We start from the raw sequence: 23,402 nt of genomic DNA, 5'->3' as shown, positions 1-23,402 counted from the left end.
GGTGCTATCGATAATGTTTGTAATTATCGACCAATTGCCATACAGCCGAATTTGACCAAGGTCTTCGAGAAACTGGTGTTGAAGAAGGTCGATCGTATTCTGACTAAAGGTATTGTTTCTCAGCAGCATGGTTTTTTTCATGGCAGATCGACCGTCACCAACCTAGTCGTTCTACAAAATTACATAGTGGAAGCGTTCAAAAAGGCTGAGCAGGTGGACGCTTTATACTTGGACTTTTATAAAGCGTTCGATAAGGTTAGTCATCCTCTCCTTATTAGGAAGCTCGAGGCTAGTGGAATCACTGGTACTCTTTTGAAATGGTTTGCTAGCTATTTGTCTGATCGCCAAATGTCAGAGAGGTTTGCTTCGTCAGTCTCGGAACCCTTCGCAGCAGTTTCTGCCGTGCCCCAAGGATCACATCTGGGTCCAAAACTATTCAATATATTTATCAACGACATTGTCTACAATCTGGAAGCTAATACTTTGCTCTTTGCCGATGACATCAAGATCTTTAAGGCGATTCAACATCCTGATGATTGTAAGGTTCTTCAAGATGACTTGACTGCGATTGAGGGATGGTGCGTGCAGAACGATATGGCGCTAAATAGCAAAAAGTGCTTAGCATTTACATTTCACAGGATAAAATCACCAACTCATTTCAACTACAGTGTTGATGGTGATGTCATGTGACAGCCTCCCTCGGTTTATGATCTGGGTGTGATATGGACACCTACCTTGAATGCCGACGCTCATATTGCCTACAAGAAGTGCCTACAAGCCACACGAGCCCTTAGTTTTTTGATGCGATCTGCTAAGTCATTTAGTGATCCTGGTAAAGTAAGAACGTTGTACTGTTCAATGGTAAGGCCGATTGTCGAATATGCCTCTGTAGTGTGGTCCCCGCACCAGTCAATCTTGATAAACGACCTTGAAAGGATTCAAACCAAGTTCCTACGTTATCTGGGCGTCCGAACTGGCTTCCTGTACAGAGAGGTACATGTGGACCGTCCAGATGAAGCGCTGTGTCTTCCACCATTGGCTGCCAGAAGGAAAGTCCAAGATTTAATGTTTCTGTATAAAGTCATAAATGGTCTGATTGATTGCCCTGAGTTGCTGGAACGTGTATTTTTTCGTCTGCCTTCTCATGCAAGAGAACTTTTTCGTTTTCGTAGATTCCATCATGTGACTAACTATGAAATGAACAGCGCCATGGTCAGGATGCAACGTCTTGGAAACTCATTGTCTGAAGAGGTGGACTTCTTCTTCGTGTCGGAGGCTACTTTCCGAAGATCAATTAAGGACTTCCACTTCTCTGGTGATCATTAGCAGTGGTGCTGTTTGCGTAAATATTTAATTGGTGGTGCCTTTAAAGGGCCACAGTATCACATGTTGTCAGTGGTCCTGTGATGTCTCACTGTGATCAACGCTGGTACTGCGAGTGGTGGTGCACTCGGGGGACCACTTATGGTATTTTGGAGTGGCTGTGATTGTTGCGGAGTTGTTATTCAATGTTATGGCTAAGTAGTGTAATGGTTTGTTATTGTATGTTGCATGGTTTATTTTCTTGTTAATGCTTACAGATAATTTACGTTAGTTGTTATGGTTTTTACTATATTTCTTGTATTATTTTGGTTTATTGTTATTGTTATTGCGTGGTTATTGTTATTGTATCACATTGTTATTGTTATAGTATTGTTACTGTTCTCGTATTGATATTACTTCTTGAATTGATACATATTTTTAATAAGCTGGATTTGGTTGGACGTGGATGTGTTTTGTGCACGGCTGCTATGCATGATTACTGCTGTTTATTATTATAGAATGTTCCACTATTTCTTTGTTAATGCTTAAGATATATTTATGTTATTGGTTCTTAGTTTTGTACTATACATATATATATGTGTATATTTACATATATTTATATTATCTTATTATGATTATTGTTATTTATATTACTTATCGTACTGTCATCGGTTGTATACGTTGTCACTTTTTTTACTTGGATATCTCTCATGCACGATGGACTCTTGTTTGATTAATGTTGTTGCTGCTGCCATCCGTGTAATATATAGCTATTGTGTAATTTTTTTTTCTTCAAACATTGATTGCTTATTGTTATGTAGTTGCATGTAAAGGGTTTCCGTTAAATAAATAAATAAAATAAAATAAACCAAAGTAAATCGGTAGCCCACAGCAAGATGGTGGTGGCCGGAGATGAATCATCCTATTGGTGAGCGTCAGACCAGTACTGTAGTCTTTGTGCTTATTTAACGGACCACTTGTCACTACTGATTGATCACACTCTCTCATATACTTAAAATTGTATACTTGATTAATTATACTCGTTTAATCAAATCATGTCTACTAACCTACACCTCACTATTGATAAAATTACACACAGTTAAATAATAAATGAATAATTGTACAATTTTATTTTAATTACTTACGGGGAAAAATAGTTTATTATCTAAATACTAATATTATGCAAGTGAACTAAATTAAATTTTGCAGTAAATCTTTACAGATAAGAAAACAAACAAGGTTACTCGATTGAGTATAGACTACAGGGAACTTTAAACCACATGGTAGTTCATTAACTTTTACCCTCATAGACAGGGGTTAATCTCATCAATAGCTTCACAAATTAAATTAAAAAGCATTCAAAACCCGTTTGAAATGCTGTTTAATGTTAAACACGTTTTATAGCGTGAATGAGTTTATGGCGTATACCTGGGAGAAAACTTATTGCCGAATTAAGTTGGGAAAACTTGACGATGAAGGGAAAAGAGTTAATGTAAGAATGTATGTATAAATGAGATTTCGATGTGCTATGGGTGTCAAAATTTACTAGGTTTTGCTATAAAATGTACGTTTTTCGATGCAATAAATATTTTACTATTGATTATGTAGAGTATGCATCCAAATCAAACAAATTGACATTCAAAATTAAACTGAAATCTTACATTTAGGCCTCCAAAAAGTTAGATGTAGTATTATCAATTTACAAAATTCACCTAATTAGTACATCTTAAGATAATTTTCAGTCCCAAAAAGATTCAATAGCTTGAAAATATGACATGATTAATCCGACTATTAATTACTATTACTTTAGATATTTAATCAAAGTTTTTAATAAGCTAGCTATCAAACTAAACAAGTGCCATTTCATTATTTCTTTGGTTTAAGAATTAAAAATTGCAGGTTAAGCACGATTCGATGTTACAATGTTACAATGAAACATATCAATCTGCATAATAAACTATATTTATAAATTATCATTTACTGTTGTAACAATGTATTTACACTGTCGTTTAAAAATCGATTAAAATAAAATGTAGTAATGAGTGAACCAATCTCGCCTTCTTCATTTACACTGCTTAGAAGGTATCACTAGGTATTAACACAAGTAGATCGAGTAATTTCATATTGGAAAAAGGGTTGTCCATTGTCCTTCATCCAGTAACGTTACCAGCCGTTGTTGCTTAGCAACAGCTGTATTCCACCTATTGGCAACATTAACTGCTGTCTTGCTCACAACACAACAAACACCTCTTCCTATTACATCTCAATTCTCATTAATCTCTCCCGTCAAATTTCTAACACTCGGCTATCTGTACCGTGAATATGCTACATGTATGGTTTGTCATCTCAATAATTTTAGTATTCAATTCTTTATTTATAAATCCAGCAAAAGACAATTAAAACAATACACTGAAACATTTTACAGCTGTCTTCGTACGTTGTTAAGTTGGTATCATCCTACATTACAGTTTACTACTGCCCAGCAATAATGTGTTCAACAAATTAGTACTAAGGACCAATTGCCTGAGATTCAATTTAGAACATTTAACGAATTTTATAGTTTGAAAAAATTTAGTAAATTAAATTGTTACAACATTATAGTATTAGCAAATACAGACCGCGACTGGGTCCAGGTATCTTTACACCCAAGCACACGTAAATCCCACACACACAAGTTTAGGACCGCCCGTATTTCCGAAGTTTTAGTCACCTAGCATATTATCCCAATTAGACTTTGGGTTTTTTAATTGTATCCTTATTTAATTAGTATACATTGATAGTAAACATCATAACGGGAACCAATGGTACCAGACAACGTTTAAATACACTGAAATTTTCACAAAGTATTGCTTACTCATGAGTTAAGAAGATCTTGCTAAATAGCCCGGAACGGTAACCGGCAAGTTCTAGGCTGACCCCAAATCTCTGCGCTCGTTAATGTAGAAAGGCATGAGTGCGAGACGGTTGACAAGTGAAACATACAAAAAAGAGATCGCCCTTATAATTATAATTCAAAATAAAAATTATGGTTTACCGTGTGATGGCCTTCGTTTTCTATCTCTTGAAAATTGAGCCTTGTGACAATCTTTAAATTTACATTAAATATTAGATAGTAACCATATCATGATATCTGCCTTACAGTACTGACAATACACGGTTTGCTTAATATTTGCCAAAATGTACAGTTCGAAGCATTTTTATTGAAATTGTTATTTTATTATCTGAATATTATGTTACTATGTGATCAACAGCGATTTCAGAATAGGTTTAAAACATAAGTGTTTTTACTATTAAGTTTAATTTTCTATAAATGTAATAAAATGTATAGTGCTAGATTAATAATTTATAATTATATATATATATATATATATATATATATATATATATATATATATATATATATCTGTGCTGTCAGAAGATTAAATTTAACAGGCGCATTCAATTCATAACATTTGTTTACAGTAGTGCAATTTTACAGTGGCGAGAATAAGATGAGATTTTTTTGCAAATTTAGAGACACATTAAGGGCAGCCCGTATGGTTTTAGAAATAAAAATAAGATAATCAGGGACCTTGCAATGTCCATATAGAACTTTAATATTATCGGCCCAGTAGATCTCTTGCGATTAAGCAAAACACATTCGCGCGCGCGCGCGTACACACACACACACACACACACACACACACACACACACACATACACACACACACACACACTCACACATACATACATTAATAGTGTTTCAGCTCAACATATCGTTCTACTGACATTGACCTATAACATCTCATTAACACAATAATCTTGCTAAACTGGAAGTATCAATTTCAGTTTTGGAAGGACGATAAATTTACGACAAACTGATTTCAAACTTCAATATCTGGACTTTTTGTTTGAGCATTACGTTACGAAGATCATCACTTGGTTGGCTGAAAAGATATTTCAATACAATGCACAATATCTAATCAAATCAAATCAAATCAGTTTTTTATTGCCGGAACATTATACAACCGCATGGCAAATGGTCATATTTTAACTTTTTACTGGCTAAAATTTTTGTCAAACACACCACAAGAAATCTCATTCAAACATACAATTTTGCAAACTTACCTACATCCATTCATTCACCAATTATTCCCACTTCCAGCGACGAATTTTGTCAGTCTTTTTAATTGGTGGTCTCCCAATCATAAGCAAAAAACTCGTCAACATTATAAAATGTTTTTGACACTAAAAAGCGTTTCAAACGAGTTTTTTAACAACTTTGAGTGTTGAAGTGTTTTTTAATTGAATTTGGTAACTTATTGACGAATTGAACACCTGCCTGTGAAGGCAAGCGTTCATAAACCACCGTTCTGTGCCTACCAGTTCGGTAGTTATCTCTGCCTCTAGTCTCATACATATGTATGTCTCGGCCATTCGTCATGGCACATTTAGACATACAAAACAGAGTTGTTTCCAAGATGTAGAGACTGGGCAGCGTCAACAGTTGCAAATTTTTGAAGGCTTCCTTGCACGTCTCTCTAAATTTCAACTGAGCGATAATGCGGATTGCTTGTTTTTGCAGCTTGAACACTCTCAGGAATTGATTGTTTGCACAAGCTCCCCACAACACCAGCCCGTAAGTGAGGTGGGGGTAAATCAAGCCATAATACGCCATCATCAGAACTTGAGTCGGGCAGTATTTGGCTAGAGACCTCAAAACATAAATGCCTGAGGCCAATTTGGAGCAAACGTGGTCGATGTGATCGTTCCAAGTCAACCCTCGATCTAGGTATATTCCCAGGAATTTTGAACAATATACTTCTTCCAGCATAGTGTCAGCCAACATAACAGCTGGCTCATCATGACTATCTACTGGTCGTAAAGCAAAATTTATAAAATTGGATTTTGCAGAATTTGTTTTTTAAGTTTTGAGGCTGTTAAAATTTTGGACACAGTTGTTAATTTCAACAAAACTATGCTGTTCCAAAGTCAATTTTGATTTGCTAGTGAAACAGAGAGTCGTGTCATCAGTATACTGCACTAGTCTTCTAGTCTTTCTAGTGCACTGCACTAGTCACTAGTCTTCCGTGCAGAAGTGATGAACCTACATCATTGACATAGATCAGGAAGAGAATTGGACTGAGAATTGACCCTGTGGGACACCATAACTCAGGTGAATTGGTTCAGATAATTTATTTGAGATCTGGACAATTTGAGTTCTATGGCTTAGAAATGATCTGAGCCACTGGAGAGGCACGCCTCGGATGCCATGAGATTCAAAGTTTGTCAAGCATTGTAACATGGTCAACACAGTCGAATGCTTTCGATAAGTCCAGGAACACACTCAATGTGTGATCCCGACGTTCTAGTCCCTCTACAACCATGTCGACAAGATTTACAACTGCGTCTATTGTCGACTTGCCCTTTCCTGAAGCCAAACTGGTCTTCCGATAGCTGGTTGTGTTTATTTCAAAAATTGAAGCATTCGTGTCAAGAAAAGCTTTTCGAATATTTTGCTCATAACTGGCAAAATTGAGACAGGCCGGTAATTTTGTGGGGATTGGGGATCGTCTTTCTTGAAAATAGGGGTTACTTTAGCGGTTTTGAGGAGTGGAGGGAAAAAACTCCTTGTTCAAAAGAGAAATTTACTAATTGGGTTAATGGTCTCACAATATGCTTTGAACATTTTTTTATGAGCCACGTTGACATTGAATTTAAATCATTTGTTTTTTTTGGCTGGGAGCTGCTGAATTATTTTTTCAAGCTCTTCCTCAACGACAGGTGCCAGTGCCAGGGAGGCTACTGGACACTGCCTACGTCTTGTGATTTCCTTGTGGGGGGTGATGGGCAAGGGCCTTGCTCACAAGCCACAGATCCGAAGAATCTGTTAAACCTATTTGCAACCTCCACAAGTCTATCACCACTTTTTAATTTGATTTTGTTTGTTACTTGATTTGTTTTTATTGTTGATGATGTCCCATGCAGTTTTAGAAATATTTTTGGAAGATATAATTGATTTGGAAACATCATATGCCTTTTGCAGCTTGGATAAATTTTTCTATAAATTCGTTTGTAATTTCGAAAAAACCGCTTGAATTCTTCATTTTGGGACGTTTTTTGGATTTCTGAGAAAATCTTTAGTTTTTCTCTAGAAACCAAAATTCCTTTAGTTATCCATTTGTTGTTTACCCTTTTGGGACAAACTTTTAGGGTTTTGAGTGGACAGTAAATGTCAAGATGAAAGTTGAGTGTATCACTAAACCTTTTAAAATGCTCATATACTGAATGAATTGAATCTTGGTGTTTCCAATTTTCTTTAGAAAAGGGAAGTGTTGAGAAGAGCGATGTTTCCTGGCCTTAAGTCTCTTATTGTTTTCGTGATTTTTAGCTCCCTCTCGATTTTTACTCCACTAATTGTGGCCTCTTGGCCATAGTGGTCCGAGATAGCTGTATTGACCACGGACACTGCGACACTTGATAGATTGGAGATGATGTTGTCAATTGTCGACTGTGTTGAATGTGTCACACGCGTTGGCGTTTTGACTAACAATTCTAGGTCAAATGACCTTAACAAGTCGACAAATCGTTTGGTGGAAGGATGATTAGTGTCCATTGCATTAATGTTGAAGTCACCCATTAGGACATAATCCTGTTGATGGCTAGTCAAATCCATCAGTAGGGCTTCAAAATGTTTAAAAAAAATTTTCCCTCATTGCCATTGGGAGACCTATAGATTTCCGAATGACGGTTAATTTTGATCTGTTTTGAATTGAATTTTATCCCAACTGCTTCAAAATCTTTTTCGCTAGTTTTTATGGGTGAAAATGGAGAAAAAAGTATAATTTTTTCTAACAAAAATGGCGACTCCTCCTCCTTTGGAAAGTTGTCGGCAATATGAATTAGCCAATGTAAAATTTTGGAATTTTGCATAGGTCGATGTTCTTGTCATTAAAACCGTTCTCGGTTAATAACAAGTACATCTGTTTTTCATTTCTGCACACATCAGTTGAATTTCGTCAAGCTTGTTAGTGGAGCAGATTGGGCATTTTGGTGAAGCAGTCGGATTTGAATCTGATTGAGAAATTTTGAACTCGTTTGTATTTTGTTGGGTAACGTCAGTCAATTTTGTTCGTCGGCCAGGCGTGGGGCCCCCTAAAAAAACAGAATCAAATTTGACCAAAGGCACCGGCGATGAGGTGGCAGGCGGACAGCTGTTGACGGCCTCGGCGAATGTCTTATTGCCAGGACGTGTCATCGCGCCCTCTGGAGATCCGAGATGGCACCAGCGCGAATCTCGAGGAAGCAGGTCCTGGCGTCATAAGTAGAGGAACTGGTCTCGATGTAGTGGACCCAACGATGACCGGCTCCACAAGGCTGCACTGCCGTTGGAGATAGTGCCTCCGAGCTCAGTTGCTGGCGATCTTGCACAGGCAGTGAAGACAACGGAGTGGAAGAGGTCTAACTGACATATACACTTGAAACTGTTAATGAAGCTTATATTTTATATAGGCAACATAGAGTTTGATGAAAATTCATATTACACTATATGATTAAGGTCTTATGGTTAAGAATGATGACAACGAGAAAATCTCATTGCAGCCTAAATACTATGAAACCAAAAATACGAAAAGATAGATATGTAACACTGAGCCCTCTTAGAGGTAGATAAGAAAGTGGGAACCTGCATTTACATACTTTGGCACCAATCCCCATGAAACTTTTCTATAATAAAACGTAAATTTCTTAAGCATTTTATAAAATAATGCAGAAACAATAAGTTTAAATATTAGCTAATGATGCCGTTTTATTAATAAACTCGTAATGGAATCATGCAGACAATTAATTTATGTTTTTACATCTTCGTAATGATACTACGGAATTTTGATAACATTAGTTTAGCAAACTATTTCTGTTGGCCACAAATTAAAAAGGTACTATTGGAAATACAATAAAAAATTGTGTAATTTTACGTTCTTGAACATTTTAAAGATTCCAACATATACATAAGTGAGTTGTTAATTATGATAAGTTATTCAGTCATTGAATAATTGAGGTAGTGACGTAAACTATTGTAGTGTTATCGAGCGTGAGAGGAAGCCAAAAAGAGATACTTTTAAAGTGTTAAATCTTATAATGAATAGATGTAAGTAATGTTGCTAAAGTTAGCAAACACATAAAAGATATCTTTATTAATTTACTTGAGTTAAAACGTTTCAGTCCCTTGTATAAAGAATCGCAAAGAGCCATCTAAGCGAGTTCAACGGCCGGACTCCGCTTTAAGTGCTTCCTTCCACTCTCCATGCTTCCAACATGTTTTACTATATAAACAGTCTTTTTGCTTTATTGAAAAAAATACTAACCTGTAATGGGCGAATGACAACTATTTTGAATTATTTATTTAATACAGACTATTTATATTTTGTTATTTCAGAATAAAGAGTAACTAAACATTAACACATTTCCGTGCCGAATGTAATTAAAAATATTTAATTTATTTTCTATTGTTTTCCATTGGACTCAAAACTGTCCAATAATATGAATTTTCACAATTAAATTATTAGACAAACGTGAGTTTTCTTTTATAGTAAATAGTTTTTCCAATAAGAAGTGATTCCCCCTTTAATGTTTTATTTATGTTACTAACAGTTTTTGAGCAAGCCATGTTTGTGGTATTTACAAAGTAGGAAGGAGAACGTCTGACCATGTTTCGCGTAACAGGCTTAGATGAGTTAGTCTAGATTTTCATTTTTATCTCAAAAACATGCTGGTGGTAACGAATTATTGAAAACACAGCCTCGAAAAAAATTATAAATACCCGCCAACCACCAAAAATTAATAAAATTGGCTTGTAATAATGCCAGGATGGCCTGCTGTTTAATTGCATTGGCCGTAGTTTTCACGGTATGCTTGCCAAATGAGGGTTATCACTAAAGGAACATCAGTCTTGACTATGAATGTTCATCCAAACAATTGTTCATCCAAACAATGTTCATCCAAACAATATCATTCCAAACAATTATTTGTTCTCGAGACATCTCCCTTAATAAAAGACTTTTCTAACGCTCCGACATCTTGCAAGAACTGCACTATTAGCACTCTCAATCTTGCGTATTTACCAAATGAAATTTCATTAAAGTTTCATGCTTATTGCTCAACTGAAAACTAAATTACTTTTAATGTCTGTACACAGCATATACTTTTCAATTTATGAATAAAAACATAAACCTATTATTTTAAAATTTGTAACCAAGTTAAAAACATACCAGGTCACACAAAATACCGGAACCTGAGAGTAAAGGAAGGGCTCTCTAATGGAATATTTAATGTCAAAAGCCTTTCTCAACTCATACATAGGCTAGTGTCTGAGATTACCTTTGTCTAGCCTCTGTGTCGTGTCGTTGATCGAAGCTATAACAAATGTCCATTCACTTTTTTAGGGAAGGTCAATACAAAATGTGTCTAGGCTTTTCCAATGTCTTTTATCGCATTCTTATAATGACGGGATATTTTTACGTTATCGTTGGTATGTACCAATATCAAAGTAGTTTATCTTTAAAGCAGAATATGATTTATGTAAACCCCGATAGAAAATTGTTTGAAATCAACTTTTTTGAAACTAGGATTAAAACTTTTACTCCGGATCTTAACAAACTTCAAGTTTTATTCAAACAATTAATTACGATTAAACGCATTTGATCAATAAGGATAATTCCTCTAATTTTCATTGAATAGATTTATTGTAAAGCCTACAGAATAACTACCAATTTAGCTAGTTATTTTATGAATGCAGCTTTAAAACTCAATAAATTTATTTATTTATATTATTGGTACTTTAATTCCTAAATATGGGGATGGATGGAATCTCTTTAGGAGGTCATGTTTCATACAGTAAGCCTCAAAGAAGAATATAAAAATTGTTGGGAAGAGGTTAAATTATGAGTTGGTTAAGTTTTAACCAATAATTAAATAAAATAGAATACACTCGAACATTTTGGTGAAAGCAATATGGATTCATTTATTTATAATCCCTGTATGCTAATATGCACATCTGATAGTGTACAACGTAGCACATTTACCTGTCAAAGACGTAATATACAGACAGAATTATTTAGACGATATGTTTAATTTTTATATATTATTTAATTTAATTTTTTTAGGTTTAACTGTCGTAGAAAACGTTATTTTAATCTTATTATGTACTTATATGTCATATGCCGTTTTCGTGCAGGGAAAATTACTTGTGAGCTTCTAGTAATTACGTTAATCTTACAAATTTTTAAAATATGGCTCTTTTGAAGCGGCTCTTTAGGCAACAGGTTCCACGGTGTGTGCTCTCCTTTTATTGTTGTAACCTCTTATTTTATAGTATCCAATCAGAATCTCCTTACCAACTCCTACAGATATCAATCTGTTTACTAAAACTAACCTTATGGTAGTTGTAAACATTGAAGTGGATTTAGTGGTAAATATATTTATTTCGGAAATAAATCTTAGTAAATTATTTAACACTGAGACATCTTATCCCTAGATACTTTATAATGAAATTCAAATTAAACCTAACTCAGACATCACTAGAAACATTACTATGAACAAGTTATGTGAATTGGTATATGTGGGCTGTCCATAGTCGGAATAAAAGTACATCTAGTCTATTTATTCATGCTCTATGCAACATGTCGTATATTTAATAAATACTAACTTGGTCATAATTTATACTTTAAAGTAATCAACAGCAACGCTGAAGTAACTTATAATGATTAAAAAAAATTATATTTCCGGTTCAATCTCTGTACGTTTCTCGAGGACGCCTGTTTTATATTATATCTATTTAAGGACGTCATTCTGAAACTAAACCTTGAATGTGATGCTTCTTAACAATTCTAAGTTAAGTTGTAGTAATTCTGTACCGTTATTATAGTACATATATTATATTACTTTGGAGCTAATACTTTATAAATCAAAACAACTTTTCGGAAATACTTGATTTATTCCGAATTAAAGTTGTTCACCCAAAAATGTAACAAAGTTTACAAACTTTAGATTTGATTTTCTTCAAAAACTTCTCACAATCGGTCAAATCTAATTAAGAGTCTGTTCAAAAAAAATGAATTAAAATAAAAATGAAACTAAAAATGTATACTTCTCCAAAATGGTTTAAATTAACAAAATAAACTAAAAAGTTCTCTTCACAAAATATTAAAAATCAAAATAACACAAAACTTGATATTAACTTTACGATCAAAGTCTAATTGACAATACTTCAGAAATTGAATTAATTCACAGACTCTGTAATATGGGAAACTTTAGAAATTTAATCACAACAGTATAAAAATAAAAGATATTAACTAAACGCTGGTACGGGACTTACTACTTTGAAGACTATGGAGGCTGATAGGAAACTAATACGCACTAAAGAAAATTAATAACTTGATTTAAACTACACCCGATAAAAAGAATTACTCTATATCCTAAACTAGAGGATTAGAGGAAGAACTACTGCTTCTCAACTGGACGTCTGCACCCTGTCGTCGACACTCCAACACTGCTCCCCCTCTCTCAAGCCAACCGGCTCGGGAACGTATCACCGTAGACATCTCGATCAGCTGATTTATCGGTCTCGAACCAACAAACAATGTCCACGCACCGCGTCTAGTTAACAAAAGAGCCTACTTCCTACCGCGATTCAGCATAAAAAATACAACTACGGTACAATTCTAAAGACTTCACATTTCTGCATTCTAATATTCTTGTATTTAAGGAAATTGTATACTCAAAAAAGGATTTACTGGTCGTATTCCTAAATAAATAACGTGGAATTACTCCGTCACCACGATTTTTCGTTGACAAAAAGATTCATCAGTCTTGGTTCAGAAATTTAAAAAAATGTCTGGACATAAGTGTAAAAAAGACATTGAAAAAGACCGAATTGTACACCACACATTTTTAAGACGGTTAAATAATGTACATGTATTATCGTTGATCATATGAAAGGCATTTGGATAGTAACTACATCACCACTATTATTGCTTTTAAATCAGTATTATGTTCTACTTTCCTGTTTAAGCATAGATCACTTTGAAACATATTAAAGCTCCGAGGAGAATATTGTTTTGGAGCGCACAAATGCAATATTCGTGTCAAGAAGAAACTTTGTCAGATCATGATATATGACCAGGACAATGTGTACGAATATATCAGTGTCATGAGTTTACTACTTGTTCCAGTGTTACCAAGAATCAAATTGAATTAGAACTAATGAATTTATTCAGTACTCTCACCGGTATACTGCTAAGTCAAGATAATTTAAACTAACAATACTTTCATATAACATGGGTCTTTTAAATCTTTTTTAAGAATACTAATATGAACAGATTAATGTAATCAAATCAATAATAAATTTGAAATCTGTGTTATAAATTTTTTAATAGAATAAAAAACTATCTATTTATGTCTTATTACTCGTATATTTTCAATGATACTAAAAAAAACATTCAAAAGAAATATCTCATTAAACTTTTGTATAAAGTAAATATTTTGTAATTTAATTTGAGGTATATACGTCATTAAAAGAATTGTAGCAAAAACTACTAGTTTTAACTACTGTTTCAGACAAAGGACATGAATGAGTTAAGTGGATGAAATTTTATAATTATCCATCAAGAAGACATTAAAGTAAACGTTTTATATTCCAGGTAAGTAGGTTCCCTTACAATAGTGGCAACAATCCGACACAATTTACCCTTTTTGGATGTGTGTGTGTAGTAAAATATAGGACCAACTATTTATCCAAAAACATACATGGATCAATATCTAAATACTGTACTGTGAACTATCAAAATCAATCATGAGGTATATACTCTTTGACACAGTAAATAACTTGTGCTTAGAGAAAGATAGGCTTTAGTCAAGACTATGTTATTTTGATATTAGACCGCTTGGGTAATATTAAAAAGGAGATAAACAAGAATTTAAAAAAATTATCAGTAAAAGAAACCTCAACTAATAAAATTTAAAACACACAATGACTTTTGGATTAAGACCAAAAACTTAAAGCTGAAGCTGTCTGCCCTTTACCCCCTCCAAAAGAACACAACATTTTTTCATTTAAAAAGCTACAGGAGGTGCCGATATTGATATTCTCCAGTCCCTCACCTTCTATGATGTGTGCAGCATGAGTGTTACATATATATAAGTGTATGTTTTGTGTACTGATATAAGTGCATCAGTAGACACAGAATAAGAGATCAGTAAATCTAAAAACAATACAACAGTGGGATTTTTAAAACACTTTCTCAGAAATATTACATTCCTATTTCATCCTCGGGGTATATACATATTTAGCACGTCACTGCCTTAACCACAGCTTGTACGTAATTAGTTAGTGTTGATTCCATTCTTGTTGTAAAAACCATTGGCTTCATTATCCATATTTTCAGAAAGACTGATATTTTCCTTAACGATACTTCGCCTGGTATACATTACTAGAGTCGAACAACATCATCTATATAATGTAGAGCTCTACATATCTGGAAATATATGTAAAATTTATGGGTATTATTTGTGTTACTATAAATAATTGTGGTAACTTATCGACAGAATAAAGAGTCTGGCCAACAAACACCCATGTGCAAAACACGAACTGTTTTTTTATACATTAAGATATTATTTTCTAGTGGCATGGGTGTGCTTATGCTGACCAAGTCTACTTGAAAACAAATCACATTTGAAAATAATTTTGTACTGAACAAAATGTGCGAATAACTGTAAGTCCAGGAATGAGCTTGTTGACAGCGGCGAAACTATGGAAAACATTTTATTGTGGGTCGAGAACCTTTCTTTCATCTTCAAAAGAGTGCTACTAGTTAGTTTTTTCACAGGTTATTTATGTTTTTGCAATTTCTATATGAAAAAACGTTACTGAAAGCAATGTTTAATTTATCCAATAGAATTTAAATTTCCAATAGGATGCATTTTTACAAAAGTATTTATTACCTAGAGAGGCACGTAAATATTCTGTAATATAAATTTTAGTTAGAGTTGCCTGGATTTATGAGATCCCACAACACTAAAGCTACTCTCGAAATTCTAGAATCGTATCATAAGAAATAACTGCACTCATTTCTGAGTATAATAAATTCAATATGTACTTAAATACTTAAGTATTGTTTCAAACTGTTATTTAGGTTACATTGCCGATATCAGTGTCAACATAATAAAGCGCATTTTAATATGTATCAAAACTGTGTGCAAATATTAAAATTAATTGAAGGAATTTAACTCATCGGTTGGCTGTTATAACGCATTCATGATTACTATTTATTTAAATAATAGAATTAACTATCGAAATTTCGGTAAAAATTAGTTATTATGTACAAAATTGTGAGTTATAAAAAAGAATTCCAGTGGTGTAAGTAATAAATAACATAACCCTTGTTAATGTTAGTTTCAACTGGTCATATACACATAATACAATATTACTTGACTTGCTACAAAATTGAAAATTGATACTTTAGAGTTACCGTGTATAGAAGGTTGAACTTGAGATGAGGGAGTTATAGCCAAGCCATGGACACCTCTCCAATTTAGATTACATGCCAAGATATCAGGAAGTAGATCACGTAGCTCATGTAAACTACATGGATGCGTCGTGGTAGCAACACATTTGTTCATGTTACGGTACGTTTAAATTTTGCGCATTATGACTCGAGTTAAGTTAATAATTATGGCAATTAATGCTTAACGCGAAAAAAATTTTAAATCATAAACAATAAGTCTGAGATTAGAATATATTACTAATAATATTTCCTAGCTGTCCACCTGTAGTCTACACTGTTTGCGTACATCCGGGTCAATGTATTAACTTCTTGATGCAAGGTTATCCTTATGATACATAATATCTTATTATAAGTGTGTGTGTAATCTTGCAACATTTTATCGCATTTTAATTTATGTTATTTAAATTGACCTATGCTTATGAAAGAGTTACTATGTGCATAGCGGCAAGTAGTACATATATCTATAACTAAACTACTATGTAACATGTACTATATATATATATATATATATATATATATATATATAAGTGTGTGTGTGTGTGTGTGTGTGTGTGTGTGGGTGTCTGTAATTGTTAATTGTTTGACCGATGTTTATGTTGTAGCTGTTAAAGCCGCGTTTACACTGGAAACAAAACATGTTTATAAACATTGTTTCTGGAACTTTTGTTGCAGAAAAACAATGTTCCTGGAACTTTGTTATTATAAACTTTTATAAAAAATATTATAGATAGATTATTTATATTATGAAAATATATAATATAAATAGTTTATAAAGTTTATAAAAATGTAAACTTTATAAACTTTGTTTATATTTTGCTACTATCATGAAAATATTTTTGCACAAATGTTCCTAAACATTTTAGGACAGCCACTCTTGATGTCTTCTGACGAGGAGGATGTTCTTCTTCTAGCTGCCGCTACCTGTGTTTTGTTATGTGACAGAGAACCCAGGAGGTTGTGGGTAAGGCCTTCACTTGCGTCAAGAGGTGTTTATAGTGGAAGAGACCTATTCAAAGACCTTAACCCTAGAGAGCTAACGTGTTCAAAAAGTTACGTTAAAGCTAACGAATCGTAAAAAATTACGATAGGGATTTAAAAAATGTACAAATGCATTTTATTTTACAAAAATGTCATTTAATTGCGTATTAACACACTTATAATGGCAGCTTAGTAAACCTTTTTAAAACTAAGTCTATGGTTAAATCTCATCTATAAAATGGACACACAGCATCTTCCGCGATGCTCGGCACAGATGGGGCTTGGCACATCGGCAGCAAAAGATTGACGTCATTCCTCCGTTTTGCTGATGGAAATATTCCACAAATTGTTCGACGGGGGTGTTGAGGGACATTAAATTTGTTTGTTTGAAGAGGTGCCTTAATTATTTCAGCAATTGGTTAGCGGAGGTTTCTTGGTAAGTTTGGGTAGTTCATACGGTGATGAAGCCATGGTTGTGATGAGGTCATATTGAATTTGCATTGCAAAGTTTCTCCTTGAAAGCGGTTTCGGGCCCATTTTGCACCATTTTTACTAGTGTAAATAACATATGAATTTACTAGCATGATATTTCTCATGCCAAAAATACACATGGATGGCCACCGCCTCGTCTTTCGGCTGCACGTTATTTGATGGCACATTTGATCCAAAGTATCAACTGCACCTTTGGTTGCGTTGTATGTCTCAATGATTAGAGGTTTTTTTTTGAGTCCTTATCAATTGATGGCTTTTTCATGACCAAGTCGATAGAAGCAACACACATTTTTGGAATTCTTGACTTTGTATGACACCATTGTTTTCATTCCATCGAAACAAAACATACTGACAACTTGTTCTACCAACAGAACGCATAAAAAATTATTGGTAGACCTGATGATTTATGTTTCTCAACAATGTTCCTATATCTAAACGTCTTGTGTTTCCGAAACATTCCACAATGTTTATAAACACCCTTTGATCTTACCGCTTTCTACGGGAAACAAGAAACATGTGGAGAAACACCGAATTTTCTGTTCCGAAAACATTGTTTATAAACATTGTTTCCAAGTAGTTATTCTTCGATTTGAGGAACATTGTTCCGAAACACTGTTTATAAACATGTTTTGTTTCCAGTGTAAACGCGGCGGCTTAAAAGTTTCTGCAATTTCATGTAGAATATTTTATCAATAATCTTAAAGGTTTCATAATCTTATAAGTTTTTATATAAATACGCTTTCAAGGTTTCAAATATCCCCATGTTTAAAATAATACTAATTAATTGTTCTCTTATTTAACAATAAAAGAACAATAACTGTGCCAAATCTGATTTTTATCTTAAATTGTTCTTAAATTATAACATAACAAAAATTGTACAGATCGTCAGACAGAAAACTAAGAATTTCTTACGTTTATATTAATTCTTTTGCCTTGATCAAAATATCAAATCCAAAAGCTTAAAGATTCTCATAATATCATATGGATCAATAATAACGCCAAAAAGCTTAAAATCAGTTAGCATATTCATTTAGCAGTATAACTGCTTGAAAAGTAGGAATAAAGGAAAGAAGGAACCAATTACCAATTAGACTTCGCATTGCTAGTTAATTATGGATGTAATAAACGGGTTGAACTCAATAAGTGGAAGTTAATTTGCCTTGGTTGGAGTTAAATAAAACTTTAGAAAGTTACAAAAGAAATATTAATCTTCAGACAGTCTTATTACTGGAGAACGTTGACTAAATTACCTAACTTTGAGGTAAAAATTAACATTATCAGAATGGAATTATTCGTGCCATTTAATTTATACAATTCTTAGTTAAAATATTCTGTTCATTTTACTAAATTTATTCTTTGTATTCGGTGGTAAATAATTAAATTTTTATCAATATTTTATGTTATAAATTAAAATAGCCAGTTTTACAGTTAGTTCCTACAAGGAAATTACTTTTTTCGGATGCTCTTATAGCATTACAGAAGTTATGGACGAAGTTTTGATTGGTTTAAAAATCTGTATATAAAAACCCTCTCCAGGGTCAGTCATGCCTAACATATGTCTATTTCCACCTCTTAGCGTAGGCTATATGTAAAGATTATCAATTATGTGGTATCAAGAGGCATCCACGTTGAACAAGTCAGAGCATATATTATATTTCCCAATCACATGGTATCAAGAAGCAACCATGTAGAACACCTTAGCGTATATGTAAAGTTTCTTAATTATGTGATATTAAGAGGCACTCAAGTGCAATCAACGTTTAAGCAAGGGGCACTCATTAATATCAAAAACCTAATTAATGGCGCCACGCTACGTAGTAAAAAGCCGCGATTGCCATTGTCCTGTGGGAACTTCTAAAACGAGTGCAACACAAAGCAGAAGTTGAAGCCGAGATAGATATAGGCTAAAAATAATATATTCCAAATGTGCACAACAATTCATAATTAACGACCAGAGTAACTACAGAGGAAGCCTAATTGGTTATAACTCACTTAATTATTACATGCCAACATCGGATTAATGGTGACAATAATGTACAGAGCGCTGAATTAAATCGGTCATGATTACTTTAATTACAAAATTCAATCACTTTGATTTGAACGATGAAATATTTTGGAATGAATATTTATTAGAATTTTAAATATCATTGTGTATATAAAAGAGTACATAACTGCCTCGATGAGTGAGATTTGTCAGATTTTTAAGTGCTACAAAACTCTTACATTATTGTAATAAAACCTTCCCTTACAGAATATACAAATATAGGACTATTATTGATAGCTTTGTATGTTACAGCAATCGCAGCTAGTCTAGTATTTGAAGATCATAACAGAGAAAATACTTTGTTATTGACAATATAGTAAATTTTACGTATTTATGCTTCTATACAAGTATTTTTATATATTATATAAAATATATTATATTTTATAATTATTTACTATTAAAATTAATTGCAGGATTGTTAGAGGCTGCGGGTCCAGCCTTATTATATTGTTCTAGGTATTCTCAAGACTAGCCATATTAGGAGGTTATTCGTAGTATGGGGTTAGTTTTATTAACGGGTTAGCCATGATGAAGGGTTTGGTTTACCATGACATTAGTTATCCAGAGGGAAGTGTTTAACAGAGGGTTGAGTTTAAATGTTGAGATTAACTTTACCAAACATTTAATTTTCATTATGCGTCGAACTGCATTTTCTATGGTGAACAATGATAAAATATCTAGAGGGTTAATGATGTTTAACATTATCAGAGTTCTTGGACTAAATAAATTAAGAAATACATTTTCCGTTTTTACAAGTTTACACATGTATTTAGAAGTATTATAATAAGGGGGAAAGGGATTGTTCACGTAAAGTCTTTAAATAAACAGGTGTAAAATGTTTATATACGCAAAGTTTTTAAAAAACCATATCAGAATAGAATAGTTAAATGTTAATATTTCTTCAGAGTAATGTTTTCTGATTTCTGTAAAATGAAAGGTCTTTCTCATCATTTAATATTTGAAAATAATAACTCACAAAACGTAATATTATAATTAATATAATAATCACTTTCCTAATAAAATTGTTTGTGTCTATATAATATAGGTTGAAAATTTGGACTTACATGCAACATTTAAACACTTTTACAATCACAGAGTCAAATTTTGACAAATTCCAAATTTTATTTAGTGCAAGACTGATTGAAGCAAGGTGATTTGAGTCCAATCGAAAATGAGCCTTAACATCCAAAGGTTCTAGTTATCTATTTAATATTACTTAACGTCTTATAACAGGTAGATACAGTTGTTTATTGCATTTAACGTCTGACCATCTCTCCCGCATGACAGCGAGGGTGAGGAAACGTTACCACTGCGATAACTGTGGAAGCATCAACTGGAAATTAAACGAGTTGTCCGGCCCACGAGAACAGAGCATTACTGCAGTGTTATATGTCCTTGATGAAACACCACTGATGTTTATCACAGAACTTTACCGTTTAGTGCATTTACAAGGCATTCATTTAAACAGACGTAATAATATTTATACCCTTTTAGCTAAATCTGATTATATGACAATATGATGCAGTGTAAGAACGATTGTCTTACAAATTGCACTCCACAGTTGGTTCAGTTAAATTGATTATATATTTCACAAAATGTTGTTTGTTGATGAGTCACTTATTAAAATCCATAATATTTGTGTGCCACAGAAATTTGTATATGCTTTTATTTAATTTGGGTATACCAGAGAAAATTGCAATGATTTTTTATACTCCTAAATTGAACGGTGTACCTTTTTACTGTTTTACAAGTTAGCGTTATATTCATTGTACAGCTCATCATTGTTATTTTTTCAAAACACAGTTTTGTTCAACACTTTGCTAAAAAGGTGGTTCTTAAATAAAAACATAATTTTGGTAAGCTTTGTAGTGATAGTTTTGCGTAGGGCAAGTATTAAAACAATTGTTCTAAAAATATTTGAAACAATTTTTGGAATGCGAAATTTTTATGGGCTAAATTAAAATACTGTAAATTCAAGAACCACTAAATTATCCGATTTACGAATAATCGATTCCGTTCACAGCGCGTCTTCCGGCATTAAAAATATAAACAGTACATTTCAGATAAATGTTTGAAACGACAAGTTTCCTAAATACTGTAACCTATAAACAGTGATTGAAACAATACATTCAAGAACAGAAAAACCGCGAAATTCACCTATGCGCACCGATCAACTCCGTAGATAATCGAGAGCTTACTGCAATATTGCTTGCATTACCATAAACCAACATATTAATCCTTACTAATTTAAACTTTGGAATGGCTTACACGCGTTTATTAAATTATTGCATCGCCTTAATTCGTGTCTTTATTAAAAGCTTTAAATATGAATTTTTTATAATTATAGAGAATTTTGATACATTTTATTGTACTAATGTCCATATGACAGAAATACTTTAATCCAATAATTCACAAGTACTTTTTGCATCTTTAAATGCAAACTTTTCCATTATTTGAAGCTTTCCACTCCAATAAATAAAGGATATAAAATACATGTTTTGCTTAATTCGTGCAACTGCTTAATATGCTCAGATTTTATATATTCTAGTACAGTTTTAGGTGTTCATTCTCTTCTCTTCTTGCAATAAATTAACAAACAAACGTTCTTAAAAATTATGGAAAAGAATTCTCCTACTTAATATAGAATTACTTAAAATATTTATCAGACACGTTTATTACTTCCCATTACAATCAGCTTAAATAATTAAGCTGGAGTCAAAATTACACACCTTAATATTAGTACACTAAATCATGTTCTGCGCTAATGCTAAGAAGCTTCTAAACTTTAACGGTGGATCCGAATGTCATCTCCTTTCTATTAAATCGAAATTCCTTGAAAAGAAAATGATATAAACAAGCAATACTCATATATATATGTATTGCAATATGGGTTGGGGAAAGGTGGAGAAGGTGTGAATTTTTAGTGTGCCGTGCAATCCGATTGGACATGCTGAAATCACAGCTGATGTTTGTGCGGCAGTAGTAAGTAATCAGGTGGTAAGTGTACTATATCGACAAAACTTGTACCTCGCTCAGTTACCAGGATGTTACCTCAATAACAAAAGTGTGTTTTATCTGTCAACAAACACACATAATGTTTCTTTTAAATTACACTCTCATGTTACAGCTTGTGTTGCACTGCGTGTTAGTTTTGTTATCCGGTTCTCTCTTATTGCTTTTGTGAATAACTTATCTCTATATGACTATAACCGAATATAACCGTGTATTAAATGCTTAATCAATATGGATAGTGAGGAAAAGAGGGAATAGTGGATGGAGAGAGAGAGAGAGAGAGAGAGAGAGAGAGAGGGGGGGAGGGGGGTGTGAGGGGGAGAGAGAGACAGACAGAGACAGAGAATACAACTAATACCGTATTTTTCGAGGGTATTGCAAAACATAACATAATACCAATGTAGTTAAAGTTAAAATAATTATTATAATGACTGATTATTTTTATTCTGTCCGTTCAAAGAAGATCAATGAGTTAGTTTTCATATAATTTAAATATGAAAACAATTTCAATAATTTAAATTGAGTTATTAAATTATAACTCAATTTAATACATTTTCCCCAAATTAACAGGAACCAACATCTACAGCCAAAGTAGGTAAGTGCCATATCCACCTAGTAAGAACCTTTGACTCTTAGGAAAGAATACCACCTATTCTAACAGTAGGTCTATTCTGCAGTAGACTAGACCTGTCGAATTATCCTTTCACAGGAGAATCTTAACATTTGCGATTAGTGATTTTCCGGTCCTGGACATCAATAACGTTCCCAGATTTAAGTGACACATAAATCTTTGGTGTAGGCAACTATATGGCAACCCATATCTTCCAGTATGGGTTATCTGAAAGATATAAACCAAGCAAAAGTAAACTAAAATGGATGAGGGTGCAACGCGTAATTGTTTCGATTGATTTGTAATAGTCATTTGTAAAGTAGTAACTATTGGCATTATCTACTTTAATCGAAACAAATAAATACGTAATTAATTTTTTTTTAATTATAGATGTTTTATTTCACTTCTATAATAGGACCTACATAAA

The 23,402-nt window shown here is 33.3% G+C and overlaps 1 protein-coding gene across 1 annotated transcript; it reads left to right on the top strand.

Moving 5' to 3' along the window:
- Nucleotides 1–858: 858 nt before the first annotated feature.
- LOC124355706 lies at nt 859–1,326 on the top strand. The gene has a single exon (XM_046806865.1). The coding sequence runs from the start codon at nt 859–861 to the stop codon at nt 1,324–1,326; it is 468 nt and encodes a 155-aa protein (XP_046662821.1).
- The last annotated feature ends 22,076 nt before the right edge of the window (nt 1,327–23,402 follow it).

Source organism: Homalodisca vitripennis, chromosome 2, assembly GCF_021130785.1.
Source record: "Homalodisca vitripennis isolate AUS2020 chromosome 2, UT_GWSS_2.1, whole genome shotgun sequence".
Lineage (NCBI taxonomy): Eukaryota > Metazoa > Arthropoda > Insecta > Hemiptera > Cicadellidae > Homalodisca > Homalodisca vitripennis.
This window is presented reverse-complemented; position numbering and strand designations above follow the sequence as displayed.